This window comes from Mustela nivalis (assembly GCF_964662115.1).
Source record: "Mustela nivalis genome assembly, chromosome: 6".
Taxonomy (NCBI): Eukaryota; Metazoa; Chordata; class Mammalia; order Carnivora; family Mustelidae; genus Mustela; species Mustela nivalis.
The window spans coordinates 83,484,040-83,503,334 of NC_139025.1; the positions used below are offsets into that span (position 1 = coordinate 83,484,040).

At 40.5% G+C, this 19,295-nt stretch overlaps 2 protein-coding genes across 7 annotated transcripts in view; both read right to left on the reverse strand.

Annotated features, from left to right (window-relative positions):
• The window catches only part of CCNDBP1 (cyclin D1 binding protein 1), a 35,212-nt gene extending 24,491 nt beyond the window's left edge, over positions 1-10,721 (reverse strand). The window contains exons 1-11 of one of the 2 annotated variants that reach the window (XM_082735437.1): positions 10,478-10,721; positions 10,244-10,303; positions 9,901-9,980; positions 6,292-6,373; positions 5,449-5,545; positions 5,195-5,268; positions 4,341-4,417; positions 3,757-4,037; positions 2,175-2,235; positions 925-971; positions 561-671 (exon numbers count right to left, since the gene is read on the reverse strand). In XM_082735437.1, coding sequence (XP_082591563.1) covers positions 561-671; positions 925-971; positions 2,175-2,235; positions 3,757-4,037; positions 4,341-4,417; positions 5,195-5,268; positions 5,449-5,545; positions 6,292-6,373; positions 9,901-9,980; positions 10,244-10,303; positions 10,478-10,586 — 1,079 coding nt within the window. In that variant the 5' untranslated portion in view covers positions 10,587-10,721. Of the gene's footprint in view, positions 1-184; positions 672-828; positions 972-2,174; positions 2,236-3,756; positions 4,038-4,340; positions 4,418-5,194; positions 5,269-5,448; positions 5,546-6,291; positions 6,374-9,900; positions 9,981-10,243; positions 10,304-10,477 lie in introns of those variants that run through there. The other variant, XR_014312976.1, reaches the window with a different exon arrangement.
• Positions 10,722-10,915: 194 nt separating this feature from the next.
• TMEM62 (transmembrane protein 62) overlaps positions 10,916-19,295 on the reverse strand; it is a 53,683-nt gene continuing 45,303 nt past the window's right edge. For all 5 annotated transcript variants that reach the window (XM_082735433.1, XM_082735431.1, XM_082735430.1 and 2 more), the window contains 3 exons: positions 16,659-16,763; positions 14,774-14,892; positions 10,916-11,754 (listed from right to left, as the gene is read on the reverse strand). In XM_082735433.1, the coding sequence (XP_082591559.1) occupies positions 11,428-11,754; positions 14,774-14,892; positions 16,659-16,763 (551 nt within the window). In that variant the 3' untranslated portion in view covers positions 10,916-11,427. The remainder of the gene's footprint in view (positions 11,755-14,773; positions 14,893-16,658; positions 16,764-19,295) is intronic.

The following is a 19,295-nucleotide window of genomic DNA, read 5'->3' on the forward strand; positions in this document are numbered from 1 at the left end:
CTCTCTATCACTCGCTCTCTCTCAAAATAAATAAAAATCTTAAAAATAAAAATAAAGTCAGGCATTTTTGCTCTAAATACAGTTCTGATCAGAATCAGATCTTTAGACCTATAAACCCAAATGAAACCAATGTGCTAGTCTCAACCCATTGCATTTCTGGTAGAAAGAAACTTTGGAAGGTTACTTACTGAACTACCGGCAGGTCACCATTTTATTAAGATTATCAACATGTTTAACAATGAAACAACATACTTTATTGCAAATAGGGAATAAGGCAGCTTCTGCACAAATCTCTGAAAGGTGATTCAGGAACAAAAACTCATGCAATTACCTTTTGAATCTAGCACAGAAAAATATATCATACTCATATAGTTATAATAACTGCCAGTCTGGCATAACCAACCAACAATCTTTGGTAACAATGTCTCTTGACAAGCATGGACAGGAACTCCCTTTTGATCAGGAGAGCATTCTAGCCTCATTTTAAAAGCAGACATCAGAGGCTACCTGTGATAGTAAGGAAAGGAGAGAGGAGAATACAAAGGAGCCTGAAAACTCACAATTCAAGTTCACTCTGAGTGAGTTCCTTGATTCTGTTCATGCATTGATCAACAGCATTAATGAGTAAAGGGATCCAACTATCTTCTGGCTGTGGGGTCACATGACTTGCTCTGCAAATGGAATGGGGAAAAAGAGAAGTTAAATTTATACTGGGAAGGGAAAAACCTACTCTCAACAAGGAGCACAAAAACTAGTAAGATAAGGCAAATTTCTTTGTAGAAACTTAGCTGCTCCACAACTGAAGTGGAAAGAAAACACCACACCCACCTTCTTCCACTTCTTGAAATGGGGCTTTGGGAATTGAGAATGACTGGATGGGTTCATTCTCAAAAAAGCTATTTGATGAGAAGTCTTCATACTCACTTAGTAATTTCAAGTGCCTTCTTTAAGACAGATACAAGTTTCGCAGACTAGAAAAGAAACAAAAAAGTTACTCACCCTGAGCGCCACATTAAAAAGGGAAGGAGACCTAAGATATACTAAAGGACTCAAGTAATAAACTATAAAAATAAAAAAAGGGCAGAAAAAAATCCAAACAAACAAAAAACCTTGAAGGAAACTGCAAAAACAAAAATTCTGATTAGATTAGGGTGGCAGGATTATAGGATTCTTCTCTATTTACAAAATCTTATTAATATTGTTGCTATAACATTCCTATAAGTTTTAAAAATTTTTTAATACTTTTAAATTTAAAAAAACTAGAAAAAGTTAAAATTTAACCTGAATTTATCCCAACTGCAGTTCTAAATATATAGTAGAAACAGGTTGAGTTCCTTTTAAAAGAAAGAATATGTACATAATTTTAAGCACACCAGTAACAAGATAACATGAGAACATATGTATTCCACCAATCTATGGTACACATTTTAAAATTTATATTTGGGGTAACTGACAAGGCATATTACTAAAGATGCTTATTTCTTAGGAAGTCAATTTTTTTAAAAAGTGAATGGGAAAAAAAGTTAACGTCCATTCTACTTTAAGGTGTTCACATACTGTGAAGATATATTTGATGAATTTCCACCATCTAATTTATCAAATATTTCAGGACTGATAGTTCTGAATGTAAGATATAAGCCATTTGGCAGTTTTACTTCTCCTTCCAATAACTATAAAGATAATCTGAGTCTCTAAAAATGAGACAAGAGAATTCTTTCTAGCATAGGACCCAGGACTTGAAAAAATACAAAAAAACCATATTTTTATAAAGACCTTGACCCTCTGTAGTTAAATCATCCAGTGTGTTTATATTAGAACAGAGTATGTTTCTGGACACAGAGTTTTGCCTACACCAGAAATCAGAAACTTAATGATTTTAGGTTAACAGGATCCTAAAGTAGTATGGTAATTCAGACTTTCTTTTCAAAATAGCATTTTCTAAGGTCTTTGGATTCTTCTGATTACCCAAATGGTTATAGAAGAGAGTACTACCAGAACTCAGGGCTTCAGTAAAGATTTATCAAGCAGAAATACATGTAAGAACTATGACACTATTGTTGTATTTGCATCTAACTGACAAATAAATATATTTCCTATAGTTTAAAGGAAATACTAGTAGATAGTAAAATCCTACCAGTTAGGTCAGTAGCTTTTCCCTCAAAGCTGGTACTTACATTGATTCGCACAGTCAAGTGGCACATGGGTGGATATATGCTCAGAGCCAAATCATCCACACTAAGGGCAGAAAGCAAAAATATAACCATTAACAATAAAAGGAACAAAGCTCAACTGGGTGGTTTTCACTACACAGTTAGGGATGTGACCAGTGAGAACCTAACTGTCCATAAATGCCTATCAATTCCTTAAATTGGGTAACCAGAATCAATTCAACTGGTATTTACTAAACACATACATAGCCCATTTCATTAGAAATGGGGGGGGGGCCTCCCTTGGCCTTTACAATAGGACATGATTAATTCAGTTTAAAATGGAAGGCTCTGAGGTCACCTGGGTGGCTCAGTGGATTAGGTGTCTGACTCTTGGTTTTGGTACAGGTCACATCTCCAAGTCCAAGTCTGGAGATTGAGCCCCACCCCTCTGGGCTCCATGCTCAGTGGGGAGTCTGCTTCCCTTCTCCTTCTCCCTATGCTTCTCCCCCATCCCTTGCTTATTGCTCTCTCTCTCGCTCAAATATTTTTTTAAAATGGGAGGATCTGAAACCATTAATTTAGTAACTGACGCAAGTGGAGTTCATCTATGGAACAGTACTCAAGTGGGCACTACTTTAACCAAGTGGTGAAATTTAGTACCACCGGGGTGCCTGGTGGCTCAGTCATTAAGTGTCTGCCGTTGGCTCAGGTCATGATCCCAGGACCCTGGGATCCAGCCCCGCATTAGGCTCCCTGCTCAGGGGGAAGCCTGCTTCTCCTTCTTCCACTCCCCCTGCTTGTATTCCCTCTCTCGCTGTCTCTCTCTGTCAAATAAATAAAATCTTAAAAAAAAAAAAGAAAGAAATTTAGTACCACCAAACTAACATTCATGTCCCTCCCCCATATGATGCAATGAGAGGCACAAAATACTCAAATATATGATATCCTTGCCAAAAAAATATTCAACTTGAAAATAATCTATAATCATGACAAAGATAATAATGCGAATCCAGATTTTTGGATATTCTGCAAGACAACTTCCCTTTAAAAAGTCAATGTCAAAAAATACTAAAAAGGACAGGGACTGTTATAGTTGCAAGAGACTACAACCATATGAGACTACTCCAAGAGATGATAACCAAATGCAATGTGACACCATGACAGAACCCTGGATTAAAAAATAAAATTTTTAAAAAAGCAATAAAATACATTTTAGAGACAAATGGGATAATCTGAATATTAAATATTATTCTATTTAATGTTAAATCTCTTGGATGTAATAACAAGAATATCTGTTCTTAGGAGATACATGCTGAAGAATTTAGGGGTGAAATGTCACTGATGTCTGCAACCTATTCTCAAATGCTTCAGGAGAAAAATGGCACATCTAACCATAGAGAAATAAACCAATATTAAAAAAACATGTGAGCAACAGGTGAATCTAGCTAAATGAAGGATATATGGGTGTTCACTGCAATACTTTTTTTTAACTTTCCTATAGACTGAGTATTTTCAAAATAAAAAACTGGAGGAAAAGCTTGGGGTGACAGCACAAGCTAAGATCACACACTGCTACTCACATGTTTCAAGTGGGGATCCTGCTTACCTAGGGCTGATCTCATCAGAAATATCCACAATGTCATCCAGCTGGGCGACCTGATCTTTCTTCCCATTCTCTGCCACTGAGATCCGGATTTTCTTCAGGCAGGCTTTGGATGCTCTCACCAGTGCAAGACATGGGATTATGAGCTCTTGATCCTCCTCTGACCAGTATAAGTCCCGATTGTTTGGAAACCCCAACCTATCATCCTCTTCATCACTATGGCTGTCAGAGTTGTCCTCAGTGTCATTTAAGAGGCCACAGTATGGGTCACATTCTTCCACGGCCTAAGATATGCCAAAAAAAAAAAAAAGAGAGAGAGAGAGACTGTTATACTTTCAGCCTCATATCTGAGTTATCCCAAAACATCACCCAGCTACTTCACCAATGGCCACACTTGAATCACTTCATAAACCCTGTTCTCACTCTCCTAGCCCAGCAAAGACAGAGGAGAATGGTATAAATCACACACTTGCATGAGGTAGGAGATAGTCAAAATCCAGGAATGAGGATGGGACTTAATTGAGTCAATGCTCAGGCCATCTCTTTCCTTACAATTCTCATCCACTATCATGAAGCTGTTCCCTCACCTGTTCCATTTCCTCATGTGCATCCTTCACAAGATCCACACTCTTCGTCAGCATTGAAAGGGCTGCAGCTTTGTTATCTAGGAGTGAAAAATCAGAAGCACTAGAATAAAAGAAGCCTACAATTCTGTCAAGTCTGCAAATGATAACCAATAGTGTTCCCATTTGAGAAGAGTGCCCAGGATAGTCAACGAGAGCAGTGATTTAATGTAAAATTTTTCTAATACCCATCCTCTAGGTACCCAGATAGGAGTTAAAAAGCTTTTCATCATTCATCACAAAAAGAAATAAAATGGTCACGCAAGGGACACCTGGTTGGCTCAACGGGTTAAGTATCTACCTATAACTCAGGTCATGATCCCAGGGTCCTGGGATCAAGTCCCACGTTGAGTTCCCTGCCCAGCTGGGAGTCTGTTCCTCCCTCTTCCTCTCCTCCCCGCCCCCCATTTGTGCTCCCTTCCTCTCTTGCTCACACTCTCTCAAATAAATACATAAGATCTTTTTTAAAAAAATGGTCACATGATGTTTCTCATCAAGGTCCTCATGGATGAACATTACTTTCAACCTGGCTAGCACTACCTCATAAGTGCTTCAGTGTGTCCTGGGCAGCACCAGGAGAATAAACCACATTTGTTCAACAAGATAGGGCCACAGAAAGAGGGCTAAAAAAAGTATGAGAACTAAACAGACTGAGAAAATATATGGATACTTATCTTTTGATGTTGGTGATAAACTATATATATTTTACTAAAATGTAAGTTAAAATACATCCATGCTACAAAACTAGAAACTAGATAGGAGAGTTTCTATCTGCTTTGGCCAACGGAGTCAATGGCCCATTTCCCACTCTGACCCACCTTTTGGTATCCGAGGCACCTGCTGGCATGCAGTCCAGACACTGTTGTAGGAAATAAGGTCACTGCTATCTGGGCTGGGGAAAGGAATCAGTAAGGATATATCAATAACCAAGGTTCCTCTCTCCTAAAAAGCCCTTCCTACTAGCCCTTCCTTCCATTCTCAGCTGTTAGTAACTTTGCTGTTGAATGAGTTTTTCCCCCTCCCTGAAGCAATAAACCCCATTAACTGATAACCCCAACTGTGGTATTACTACCTTTGACCTGGAGTAATGAAAAGCACATCCACAAGTTGAGCCATTCCATCTACGATGTCCAGAGTGGCGTTCCGTACCAGCTTTCTCAGGGTGATTCCTGAAGAAACCCAAAGACTAAGTAGGCTGGTCTTTCCAGAAGTCACCATCTACTTTCTTCAGAGTTTAAGCCCTTCAGAACTTGAAGTAATGTGCACCCATATCCTTTAATTGGAGTGCCAAAACAAAACTCAGGTCTTATGTATCTCCCCATGCCATTTTCTTGCTCCTCCCACCATTCCTGAGTACTGTCCTCCAAAAGAGATTTAGAACAAAATATTTCTAAGACAGCATGTATCCATTCATTAAGGTCCATGATCTCTTGACAACTGTGGATGAAACAGCTGAAGTTTAAAGCATCTATGACTAAACTTAAGATCCATGAGACACATATTCATTTATAATTTTGGCATGATTATAATCAAAGCATTAATCTATAGGCAGAGTTAGAGGTCACTTAACCATAAGGGAGCTCAGAAACAAGATGTGATGTAATATGGGTGGAGATGCTATAGATCCAGCATCTGTAGTGGTTAGAATGGGTTAGAGAGGGAGGAGCCAGTGAGAATTAAAAGTCTTAGAGTCAGGCAAAGCAGGGAAGATGGTAACACAGCATCTGTACCTTAGCATGAAAGTTTATTTATGGAGGTCACTGATGTTATAAAATTATCCTTGAGGGCATTTTATGGAAGAAAGATACATTACATGCTCAAATTGAGGACAAGGTAAAAGTCACAGGACATAAGCTATCATATTACCAAAGAGCTACCCTATAAATTAAACATTTCTGTGCACACAGTGGCTTACCCCGATCCTTGGGAAGTGAATAGTATACTGCAGTGATTGCCTTGATGGCAGCATGGACTTGTTCGCAGAACCTCTTGGTTTCCTATGAGGTGATGGATCAATTTCAGAATGAAAAAAAAATTGGATTACATTCATCAGTCCATCTACTGTAGAAGAGAGCAGACAACTGTACAGCATGATCTACAAATATTTTCTGTAGTTCTATTATGACTTAGGGTTTTCTGCTGCTCTTGCACATAGCAGAGAGGAGTTAGCTGGACACAAGAGAATGAGGTGACAACTCAATAAAATATTAAAAAAAAAAAAAAGCAGAAAAGGGGCGCTGGGATGGCTCAGTTGGTTAAGCATCTGCCTTCAGCTGAGGTCATCATCCCAGGACCCTGCATCAGGCTCCCTGAGGAAGTCTGCTTCTCCCTCTTCCTCTACCTCTGCCCCTGCTCATGTGCTCTCTGTCTTGCTCACTCTCTCTCTCTCTCCAATAAATAAATAAAATCTTAAAAAAAAAAAAGCAGGAAAAACTTATTCCTAATACTCTCCACATCATGAGGAACCCATGATCTGCTGTGAGGTATTCCTCTTATCTCAGACCAGGAGTTGGTAACTACAGCCTATGGGCCAATTAGATCCACTGTCAGTTTTTAAAAATAAATTGTTACCAGCATACAGCCAAACTCTTGTTTATATATTACCTCCAGCTGTGTTCCCACTACAAGGACAAAGTTCACCTTCAAAGCCTAAATTATTTACTATTTCACTTTTTATATCTATCTATTTATTTATTTATTTAAGATTTTATTTATTTTTTTGACAGAGATCACAAGTAGGCAGAAAGGCAGGCAGAGAGAGAGAGGAGGAAGCAGGCTCCCTGCTGAGCAGAGAGCCCGATGCGGAGCTTGACCCTAGGACCCTGAGATCATGACCCGAGCCAAAGGCAGAAGGCTTAACCCACTGTGCCACCCAGGTACCCCTATTTCACTTTTTTTTTAAATTTGACAGAGAAATCACAAGTAGGTAGAGGCAGGTAGAGAGAGAGGGAGAAGCAGGCTCCCTGCTGAGCAGAGAGCCCAATACGGGGCTCGATCCCAGGACCCTGGGATCATGACCCGAGCCAAAGGCAGAAGGCTTAACCCATTGAGCCACCCAGGCCCTCCTATTTCACTTTTTTTTTTTTTTTTTTTTGACAGAGAAATCACAAGTAGGCAGAGAGGCAGGCAGAGAGAGAGGGAGAAGCAGGCTCCCTGCTGAGCAGAGAGCCCGATACAGGGCTTGATCCCAGGAAGGACCCTGGGATCATGACCCCAGCCAAAGGCAGAGGCTTAACCCACTGAGCCACCCAGAAGCCCCCCTATTTCACTCTTTAAAGAAAAGTTTGCCAATCCTTACATCATTAGCCAGGGGTCTGATCTCTCTCTAACAGAATCACAATATACCTGAAGATAATTTAGCGTAGACTCAACATTGCTCAATGTTGACTATTTTCCTTCTAAGCAGTCACTGGCTTTCTCCTATCTTCCTTGTCCTCACTTTTCTGCTAAATTCTAAGCCAGTGCTATTTAAAATATGGTCCACAGACTGGTGCCAGTCTGTGAACAGTTACCAGTCTGGGATGGTGAATAAGCACAGTGACTGAAAGTGTTAAAAAAAATTTTATGGCAATGTGACATTGCTTCAACATCCACACACTTAAAAAAAAAAAAAATAAAGCCATTCTTCAGTAAACTAAGGTGCAAGATTCTAAGAAAACAGTTGTTATTCAAATACACATAATTCAAATATAACTGAAACTTTTCACCTATGAATGAAACCACTGCCCTGAGCATGTATGGAAAAATAGTTCTATGCTCCCTCCTCATGGTATGTTACTAGCTATGAATTTTAGCAACAAGTCCTGAGTGTATTTGAAAGAAAGCAGGCAAACAGAGAAGAAAAATAAGGTAATACTACTCCCCTTAAAATAAATATTGACTTCCTTGCACAAAGCTTTTAAACTGCTCTCAAACACTTCATTTCTTATTTTCTCATCATAGATCTCTGGGGTCTACAGGGGGGAGAGTTTATCATTGTAGGTGAAGCAAAAGAATATTTTTTCATTTCAAAACATCTGGATATACAGATTGAAAAAGAGAATGAAACTATTGACTATGAAAATGAAATAAGGCAATAAATATGCCATTTTTAAATAATCTTACTCCTAATTTAAGTATGCCTAGTTCTAGAAAAATGGCATAAAGCATACCTGGTCATAGCCTACATATTGTAAAACTAAATTTTACAATAACAGGTAATTAAAAAATGTACAAATCTGGGGGCGCCTGGGTGGCTCAGTGGGTTAAAGCCTCTGCCTTCAGGTCAGGCATGATCCCAGGGTCCTGGGATCAAGCCCCACAGCATCAGGCTCTCTGCTGAGCAGGGAGCCTGCTTCCTCCTCTCTCTGCCTGTCTCTCTGCCTGCTTGTGATCTCTGTCTGTTAAATAAATAAATAAAATCTTTTTAAAAATTAAAAAAAAAATGTATAAATTTGGGGTACCTGGGTGGCTCAGTTGGTTAAGCATCTGTCTTTGGCTTGGGTTGTAATCTCAGGGTCCTGGGATTGAGTCCCGAGTTGGGTTCCCTGCTTAGCAGGGAGTTTGCTTCTCCTTTTGCCCCTCCCCATCACTCATGCTCTCTAATAAATAAAATCTTTTTAAAAATAAAAATAAAAATGCATAAATTCTTGTTCCAGCTATTCCACTTGTAGGAATTTTTTTTTTTTTACTGATAATACATACATACAAAGATTGTCCTAGGCAATTTACTATAGCACCGTTTATAAGTCACAAGTTGTAAAGAGCTTAAATATCCCCATAAAGTATTGGTTAAATAAATTATGGCTATATCCACTCTACTGAATACCAGGCAGCCTTATAAAGAACTGAGCAACTTTAAATGTCCTACTAAGAATCAATGTGCAATCCATGTTGTTAATATTTTTAGGAAGATCCAGAAAAGTGTTTATGGTATCCTATCATTTGTGTAAAAAAGAAGCATGCATACACACATAATTGCGTCTATGCATCGAATATATATGGAATAATTCAAAAGTAACTGGGGAGGGGAAATATAAACTTTTAGCACACTTTGACATCTTCTGAATTTTTTATGTATATGTATGTTACTGATTAAACATAAAAAGTAATTCGATACAAAAAGGGTATTATGTAGTATGACAGAAAAGGTGTAGTTTAGACACCATAAACGCTAATTTCAATCCTAGCTCCACTGCTTATTTACCTTAATCTGAGCCTCTAAACCTGCTTAATCACGTATCAGATGGGAATCACATATGTGAAAACACCGACCAAATAGCGAGTGTTTAAAAAATATATGTCAGAAAGGGAATAACCAGGGATGAACTGAAAGTTGAACTGATACCTATTTAGAAGATCTGCCTACGCCGTGCCAGGAACTGCACCTGGCAATTTGGCCTTCGCTGCAATCCTGTGAGATGAGAACGGCAATCCTATTTGACAGATGTGGAAAATCCCCTGGCTTGAGTGTAAAAGTGGAAAGAAGGTGACTGGATTCCTAATGAACGAGGCAACACAAGGATTCCAGGAAAGTAAAGCTTACCTGTGGAGAGGGCAGCGGAACTCGAGAGAAGACTTCTGTCAGAGTCGTGGCTTCCCTTGCCACGTTCACAGCTGCCTCATCTGAGGGAAGGAGCCTATATATTAGTGCCAAAATGATCCGCCTGCAGATGCTGCATGGGCTTTAAAAATGTCAGCCTTACCAGCTGAGACGTCTCAAACACCTCCCCAAATCAATGTTTCATATCCCCAACTCCGAAGTGCAAAGGACTGATAAAGTGAAGTATCCTGAGAGGATGCGGTGGGAGGGGGAGAAGCGGGAGGGAAAGGGGTCGGTACACCGAAAGGCATGAGAAATACAAGTCCCCAACAGGAGAGGCACTCACTGAGTTTCCTCCAAAACGTCTCAGGATTAAACTCCTTGGTGGTCTCTTGGGCTTCGCCGACTAGAGGGTTTGGCATGTGGGCCGGGCGGGGGCGAAAGGAAGAGCACAAGTAAGCCCAACCACCCCGACCCCCACCTCCTCCGCCCGTGCCCCCGCCCGTGCCCCCGCCCCCGCCGGCCTCTTCCCAAATCAAGCCCGCCCCTGCCGCCGCCGGTCTCAACGGCGTCAACTCACCCCGCAATCCAGGCAAGAGCAACCGCAGCTCCACCGCCAAGCGCCGGAGCTGCTCCAAAGGCGGAACTACCGTGGGGACCGCGGCTGTAGGTGCAGCTGCACTCGCCATCTCCCTATATCGTCTGGAACCTCCGGACAAAAGCGACCAAGGAAGGCGCTAAGGCCGCACTTCCATAGGCGTTCCACATCCGGGGGTCACAGATATGGGTTCGTTTCCGGCAACAACCCTCCCGGCCCCGCCCCAGAGCCGCCGCCACACCTCTTTTTATCTTGCCAGGCCGGGCCACGCCTTTCTCCCCGCCCCGGAGGTCCGGCCACGCCTCCTCCCGCGCCCGGCGGTCTGGTCCGATTCGTCCCTCCCCTAGAGGCCCGGCCACTCCTCCTCCCGCTCTCAGAGGCCTGGTCACTCATACATACACACACGCACGCACCGCCCAGTCGCGGTTTTTAATCATACTCTTTTATTTGATTAGCTGAAAGCACCCCCACCTAAAGAAGCCGAGAGCCCTAACCCCGAGGTAAAAGAAGACTTGGAGCTAATATCTCAAGGGTAGTCAGGGGAGGGCCCAAGTTCCTACCGCTTACCTACCCCTCTAGTGGCTCCCTTGCCGGCTGCTGAGTTCCACACACTGTGCTAGGTACTTTACATGAGGTAACCATAAAAAATACAGTGGGCTTCTGATACTCCCATACACACACCCAGACCCTGCCCTGTGTAGAACTTTTTCACAAAAGTAAATCAATCCCCTGCCTTCCTGGCAAAGGAAGGAATCATGGCATTATTTAGATTTTTCTGCAGTCCATTCTGCAGGAATCAGTAGTGAGTAATCCCTCCAACTCCCAGATGTCCAGGTTGTAGCAGCTTCCTGAAGCTTGCCCCCAGCACTGGCCTTCCACCTGCTGCTGGGGCAGAAGCCTGGGCTACAGAGGCGGATGGTGACACAAGACCTTCAGGAGCTCAAGTGGCTTTTTAACTGTGCTATGAAGGTTCCAAGCTCAGTAGAGTTCAGAGTCCACACGCAACGAATGATAACAGGTGTCAACAGTGTTAACCAGGTCCGCAAAGGGGAGAAGAAAAAAGCTAGAGCACCATATGTCATATGAAGAAAGTAGCAGGAATAGATCTGCCAGATGTATAGCAGTAACATAAGTAGGTGAACAGGTATAACTTTCAAGTATTTTCCTTGATGGAGATGAGACCGGAAGTTGTGACCAAAGCACCGCTGCAGCAAGCTCCAACACAGGTAAGCCATCAAGGGTATGTTAAAAAATGCCAGCTGGAAAAAGAAGCAGAACAGAACCATGAGCAAGACCTTAGAGGGTCGGGCCTCATTAACGAATTATTAGTGGCTCCTAAGGATATGTTGCTCTCTCTTGGGGGTTAACTCTCTGATTCTTTATGCTTCAATCACATTTGCTTATTAACACTCACAAGAAATGACTTATGGTTGTATATTTGCCTTATCTTTTTTCATCTTAAGGGGTGCCTGGGTGGCTCAGTGGATTAAAGCCTCTGCCTTTGGCTCAGGTCATGATCTTTAGGGTCCTGGGATCGAGCCCCGCATAGGGTTCTCTGCTCAGCGGGGAGCCTGCTTCCCTTCCTCTCTCTCTCTACCTGCCACTCTGCCTACTTGTGATCTCTGTCAAATAAATAAAATCTTTAAAAAAAAAAATCAGGGATCATTTATGTTGAAGGCCTCAGTAATGTTTAAGGTGGAAATGAATATATGTATAAATATGTACATAAACACACTTTTCTTTTTGGCAGAGTGAGGGGGGACTTAGGTATCAGTATTTTTTTCTTATCTCTGTGTTTCTTATTAATTTTTTCTATTTTAAGTAAACTTTACACCACACATGGGCTTGAACTCAGAACCCCAAGATCAAGAGTCGCATGTTCCACCACCTAAGCCAGCCAGGTGCCCCTATTATCTCTGTATTTTTAATTAAAGTAGCATATGAGTACTAGAATATGAATTAGAAGATTTAAGTTATAATCTAAGTTTAGCTGCTGTATGATTCACTTGTTCATTCATTCACCAAATAATTGCCTATTACACCAAATAAATGCCCATTACACGGCAGGCATGATGCCAGGCTCTAGGCTAAAGACACGCAGCAAAGATGCATCGTAGAGCTTACATTCTAACAGAGAAAAGAAAGACCAAAAAAATAAACACAAAAGATCACTATAGTCGTGACACGTTCAATGAAAGAAATAACTGAGTCACAAGAGGGTAACTGAGAGATGGGTTCTCTGAGGCCTGAAGAGCAGGAATGACTCCATAGAAGGAAGCACATTCCAGGCAGAGGAAACAAATAACCCCTGAGGTGGGAGAGGCCTTGGCCTACTAAAGACCCATGAGCCTGGAACATGATGATCCAAGTGGAAACTGAGGCAGTCAACAGGACTCAGATCATGTCGCTGCTCTGCTTAAAGGTTTTAAGCTGAGGAGTGATCTGATTAAGGTTTTGAAAGGAGTGACTGCTCTGTGGCAAACTGAGAGTAGGGAGGCAAGGGTAGCAGTGGGAAGACCAATCTGGGTTCCTGCAGTGGACCAGGCAAGAAATAATTATGGGTTAGACTAGCGTGGTGGTAACAGAGATGAAGAGAAGTGGTGGATTCAAGATATGCATCGGAGGGAAACCGAACAGGGTACTACTTGCTAATGGATTAAATACAGGGTATTAGAGGGAAAGGGAAAAATTAAAGATACATCCTAGGAAAACTTAACGAAATTGTAAAGAACTGGGGGAGGAAGAGGTTTGAGGTAGAAATGAAAGGTCCTTATTAGACACGTGATATTGAGATGCCTGTTAGAGATCTAAGGGGAGATGTGAAATGGCAGGTGGATATATAGACACTTGAAATGCAGAGAACAAGTCAAGGGCAGAGATAACACATTTGGGAGCCACGGGCCTAGATGATACATAAAATCCACTAGTGGTGTACTATTTATTAAAATATGAATATAGGGGTGCCTGGGTGGCTCAGTCGTTAGGCGTCTTCAGCTCGGGTCATGATCTCAGGGTCCTGGGATGGAGCCCCACATTGAGCTCCCTGCTCAGCGGGAAGCCCGCTTCTCCTTCTCCCACTACCCCCTGCTTGTATTCCTTCTCTCTTTGTCTCTGTCCAATAAATAAATAAAATATTTTAAAAATATATGAATATAAACCCTACCTTTTAGTAAGGCTCAGGTTTTATTTGGTATAAGAGTGCTCCTGTGAGACAGCTTCCACCTACATAACAGACAACTGAACGAGACTCACGACCTACTCACATATAAAATGCTGCTATACAGAGAATGTTCTGGTCTGTGGTCAGTGTTTACTAGGCAGAAGTCTTCCCTGATTGCCTCTAATCCTGCCAATCCTGCCAACCTTTACTGCCCTGTTATGAGGCTGTGAGCTCATTCTAAAAAATGTTTTTGGATCTCTTCCCAAACATGAAATCATTACCTGAGATTTTAGTACCTTTTGCCCCTATAGGTGAATAAAATACATAGTAGGTAAATACTTTCCAAACTATAGAGATTTGCTATTGGTTAGTTGTGTGTGTGTGTGTGTGTGTGTGTGTGTGCGCATGGGTGTGTGTTTTAAGATTTCATTTATTTGAGAGACAGCACAAGCAGGGGGAGAGGGAAGGGGAAAAACGGACTCCCTGCTGAGCAGTGAGTCTGATATGAGGCTTGATCTAGGACCCTGAGATCATGACCTGAGCTGAAGGTAGATACTTAACCGACTGAGCCACCTAGGCACCACTGTGTATTTCTTTTAAAGGAATCTTAATATACATGTAAACCTAACCTATTAGTATTTTCCCAAACAAACAGCAGCTGAGACATCACTAAAAAGCCCAGGTCTGGTTCTTGCCCAGTGCAGCTTCCCCTGGACAACCTATTTTTCTTGTGTGTCTATTTTTCCTTTCTTCCCTCTGAAACATTTTCCTTCTCTGTTATCATAATCAATTTTGGTTTACTTACTTATTCTACTGTAAGTCCCTTATCTCATTTTTCATCGAGGGAAAGGCACAGTAAAACAAACTACAAAACCAAAAATCTCTTTCACTTTTTAGAAACCCTTCCTGCTGAATGTATTTAGATATTATGAGAGAATGGTGGAAGAAAGAGCTTAGGAAGCATTTGAAAAACAATTGAAAACAAACAAAACAGCAAATATTAAATTAGGAAATATGATCTGTGGTGTTTAGTTTGAGGCTCTGGATTTAATTCATAACTGTTATATAATTAGTCCAAAAGGCCAAGGCATTCTTACATTCCATTTCTGACCTCTTACCTGCAGAATGCCAACTACAAATGTTAGGCTGCCTTGTAGGAAATGTCCATCAACAAACATCCCAAAGGAAAAGCAGCAACCCAATTTGCCTTTGGTAATCTCACCAACAAACCATGGTCCTGAAAGAGGCAATGGGGACAAAAGGAGAAGATTAAATGACTATGATTCTGATTATATACATCACAAGGTACATTTATAGGAATAACACGGTGTGAGAGTAGTTATTGGTAAGCATTTTATTGGCATAATTTTTCTTCTTTACTGATCTGTATGTTGCACCATACATCTTAGCTAACCAACCATTTGCTCGTTCGCTACACTTTTGTCTGATTATGAAATCATCTGAGTATATGCTATACCTGAATAGATTCCAGAAACAGGTCAGAGTATGTTCAGAAACTTTAGAAGATTCTGTTGCAATAATAATCTTAATATAATGCATTAACATTTCCTTTAAGAAGCAAAGAGGTAATCTGTGGAAGTTAATTTTCCAGATAACTGATATTTACTCCTTTAAGCAATAAAACTTCAACCACTTTCATCTTTCTAAAATGCATTTCTTCTCTTTCTTATTAATATTCATGAATGTATTCTGACCTTTTCTTGCTGACCCAAGTCATTACTTTGTACATCAACTATACACTCAAGGTTAACGTGTAAAAAATTTAATTTCTTTTTCATTTAGAATGCCAGAATAACTTTTTGCTCCTCCCTATTACTTAATGTCCTTCCTAGCTTGCAGGTTTCTGGAACTACTATACTGTCCAGAGTGATAAATGGACAGTCAAGACTTCCTTTCTCAAAATGCAAATACCATCATCTGTTGGTAAGAACAGGGTTCAGCTTTAAAAAGTCATAGGTAATTTCCTCAGATGTTATTATATAACCTCCACTGGATACAGGGTCTAAAAAAGTGTTTTCCCTGAAAGTTTCAACTTTTAAACATGGAGCAACTTCTATTCTTTTAATGTTTTCTTTTACAGCCAGGAGCCAAATCATGTGCTTCACCCTCTAGTGTAAGGCAAGTGTCTAAAATAGCTTCAACCTATCTTCTAACAAGGAAACTGACCTCCAAAGGGCCATCCGCCAAAGCCTGGTACACAGAACTGTAGAGTGTTGTATTTTTTTATCTAACTACTCTCTGTTCTCTGGTGGGAGTTACTAATAGGCAAAGAAAAGTCTTGAGGTAGAATAAAAGTATAAGACAAAGACTAAGCAATGAGTAGGTTAATCTACTCCTAACTGACTTTATGTCACTAAGGAACATTAGTAAATAGCTGTAAATACAGAACCACAGTGCTTCCTGCTTCTGTAAGTGGCTGAGGGACTAAGTATTGGGTATAAGAATATAACAGAAGAACTTGGATATGCCTGAACTCACCACTCATCTCAGGTTCTCCTTTTTGTGCTGAGTTTTTAAGGGGTATCCATTAAGTAAATATTCACTGAAGTACATACTAGGCATTGTGCTTAGTGCTGGGCATAGATGTGAACAAGACAGACAAGACTTCAGTGGATATTCTAATGAGGGAAGAGATGATAAACACAGAAGATAATCACAGGTTCTGATAAAGTAAGGAAGGAAATAAAAAGTGTGATGAAATAAAGGATAAAACTTCAAGGTACTCAAAGAAGGCTGTTCTGTACACACAAACTAATTATTTAATGGACTTCTCAGCTTAAGTTAACTCCGTGTCAACTAAATGTCCTTCAAACATGTTAGGAAAGAACTTTATTTCCTAAGATCATGTTCCAGGAAATGATTTATGAAGAATCCATGTGTTGTTCATTATGCTTTCAAGAGTCTAAATGACTCTTTTGTCAAAATAGTCCATACATCTTTTGGCAGAATTCTTCACAATCTCATGTTTCCTAATTGACTTACCTAGTGCTGTATACAGGGTTAGCAACAACACAGAATAGTAGAAGATGTTTAGTTTGCTCAGGACGTGGAGAGAAAAGGAAGTCAAATTTATAAATCCTGGAGACCCTAAACAGAATAAATTTGAAAAAACAAACAGTGAGCACATGCAAAGTTGTTTTCTTTCTTTCCTTCCTTCCTTCCATCTTTCTTTTTTTCTAATTAGTTTCAGAGGTAGCATTTAGTGATTGGTCAGTTGCATACGACACCCAGTGCTCAGTACATGGAGTGTAAGGCCCATCACCCAATTACCCCATCTTCCCAACCAACTCCCCTCCAGCAACCCTCAGTTTGTTTCCTAGAGTTAAGAGTCTCTTATGGTTTGTCTCCCTCTCTGATTTCATCTTATTTTATTTTTTCTGCCCTTCCCCTATGTTCATCTGTTTTATTTCTTAAATTCCACATGAGTGAAATTATATGATACTTGTCTTTCTCTAAGTTCAATTTCTTTATAAGATTTTCTAAAAGACTTCCATGGGCTATCTTTTGTTATATGGTAACTATACAGATGACACCACTTTAAATTCAGAAGTTGGGAGGAATCCTGAGAAGCCAGTCCAATTAGAACTGAAGAGAGTAGAAAGTTCAAGGCAATGTGTGGTTGGGAGACACGCACATGCACACATGCACACACACACTTATAGCTGCATAAACATGTAGGTTTGAAATAGAGTGCTGTGCTCAAAGTCTCTGTTTTCTATGGGATTTAGTATCCAAATGTACAAACTTCCAAGTGGTATATAAAAATATACCAAAGAAGTATCAAAATTTCTCCAGTCTAATCTTAAGTATGAATAACCGTCCAATATTTCTTTCCCATATGTGACATAGCTCCTAACTCATAGCTATTCTCTTACTCTAACTGAAGGGGATCCCTAAAGCTCTTCGAATTAACATCTCTTAAAATATAGTGCCAAAAAAGCCAAGCATATAGGCTTCACACACAGAGTAGCTCCATTCTGTGGCCACAGACTAAAGTATCACAGATCCTCAACCTCAGCCAGCCGTTTTTCCACTCATGTGTGTGGCTTGTCATAAACCAGAAGACATGACTGGAAACTTGATACACACTGAGCACCCCTAGAGGTGAAAACTACTGAAAGAACCAGTCCCAATGAAAGACAGCCTGATGTAAGTTAAATAGTATGTCTTTCCTAATGGCCAACATATCCATTTTGTACTTAAAATACTGTTCAGTCTGACAGTTGATTTTGTACAAAACCTGGTAACAAATGATCTTTCCCACTTTGTGACATTCTTGCTACTCATTCCTCTCTTAAGAGTCTTTCTTGTTCTAGTCTGGTACTTCTCAAAGTAGTCATCTATATGTCCACTTTTAATAATTATTTATTTTTAAATATTTTATTTATTTGAGAGCAAACACATGAGCACGAGCAAGGAGCAGGGCAGAGGGAGAAGCAGGCTCCCCAGTGAGCAGGGAAGCCTGACAGGGGGCTCAATCCCAGGCCCCTGGAATCAGGACCTAGACTGAAGGTAGACACTTAACCAAATGAATCGCCCAGGCACCCCAATAATTATTATTTATTGTAAATAAATAATCCTTTAGCCTTGGAGACAGCTATTCTCCAAAAATTTTTAATTTTTTTTTTTTAAGATTTTATTTATTTATTTGACAGACAGAGATCACAAGTAGGCAGAGAGGCAGGCAGGGGGCAGCGGGGAAGCAGGCTCCCTGCTGAGCAGAGAGCCCAATGTGGGGCTGGATCCCAGGACCCTGGGATCATGACCTGAGCCGAAGGCAGAGGCTTTAACCCCCTGAGCCACCCAGGCGCCCCATGCTCCAAATTTTAAGCATAAACTTTAAACGTGATTTTCTTTTTTGGCTCCACATTAAAATAATCTGGGGGAACTCTGAAAAAATAATCATGCCCTGGTCTCACTCAACAGAGATTCAGATTTAATTGGCCTGAGGGAGAGGAGAACCTTAGGTTGCAACCCAGGTGATTCTAAGAAGCCAGGACTGAGAAATACTGCTTTAGTCAGAGCTGAACATCTCCGCCATGACTGGCCATTGGAATCATCTGGGGAGCTTTATAAACTACTGATCTTAGATCCTACTCCTAGCAATTCTGATGTGATTGGTCTAGGGTGCTGGGTAGACACAAAGATTTTAAAAGATTCCCAGAGGATTCTAAGGTGCAAAGTTAAGTAGTGTTGTTTACAGAAAAGAACTGACCTGGGGTCAGAACACTTAGGTTTTGAGTCTCTCCTTTGTCTCTTCCTAGTGATGAGACTTTGAACAACCTTCACAACCTTTCCAGTCCTTAGTGTCCTAATCTTTAAAACGGGGACAATAATACCTATTTCATAGGATTGCTGTATGGATTAAGTGAGATAATATAGGTAAAAATATGTTATAAATTTCAAATAACTACACAAAGATATCATTATCCCCACAGAATGAGGCTGGGGCCCTCCCTTAAACATTTATTTATTTACATTATATGCAGGAACATATATGTGTACAATAATGGTTCTTGAACTTCTTCACAGAATTTGTGAAAATATATATAGGCAGGAAAACATTCAGTGGGATGTGTACACTCCCTCTGTAGTTAGCCATTTTACTGTTGAGTCATT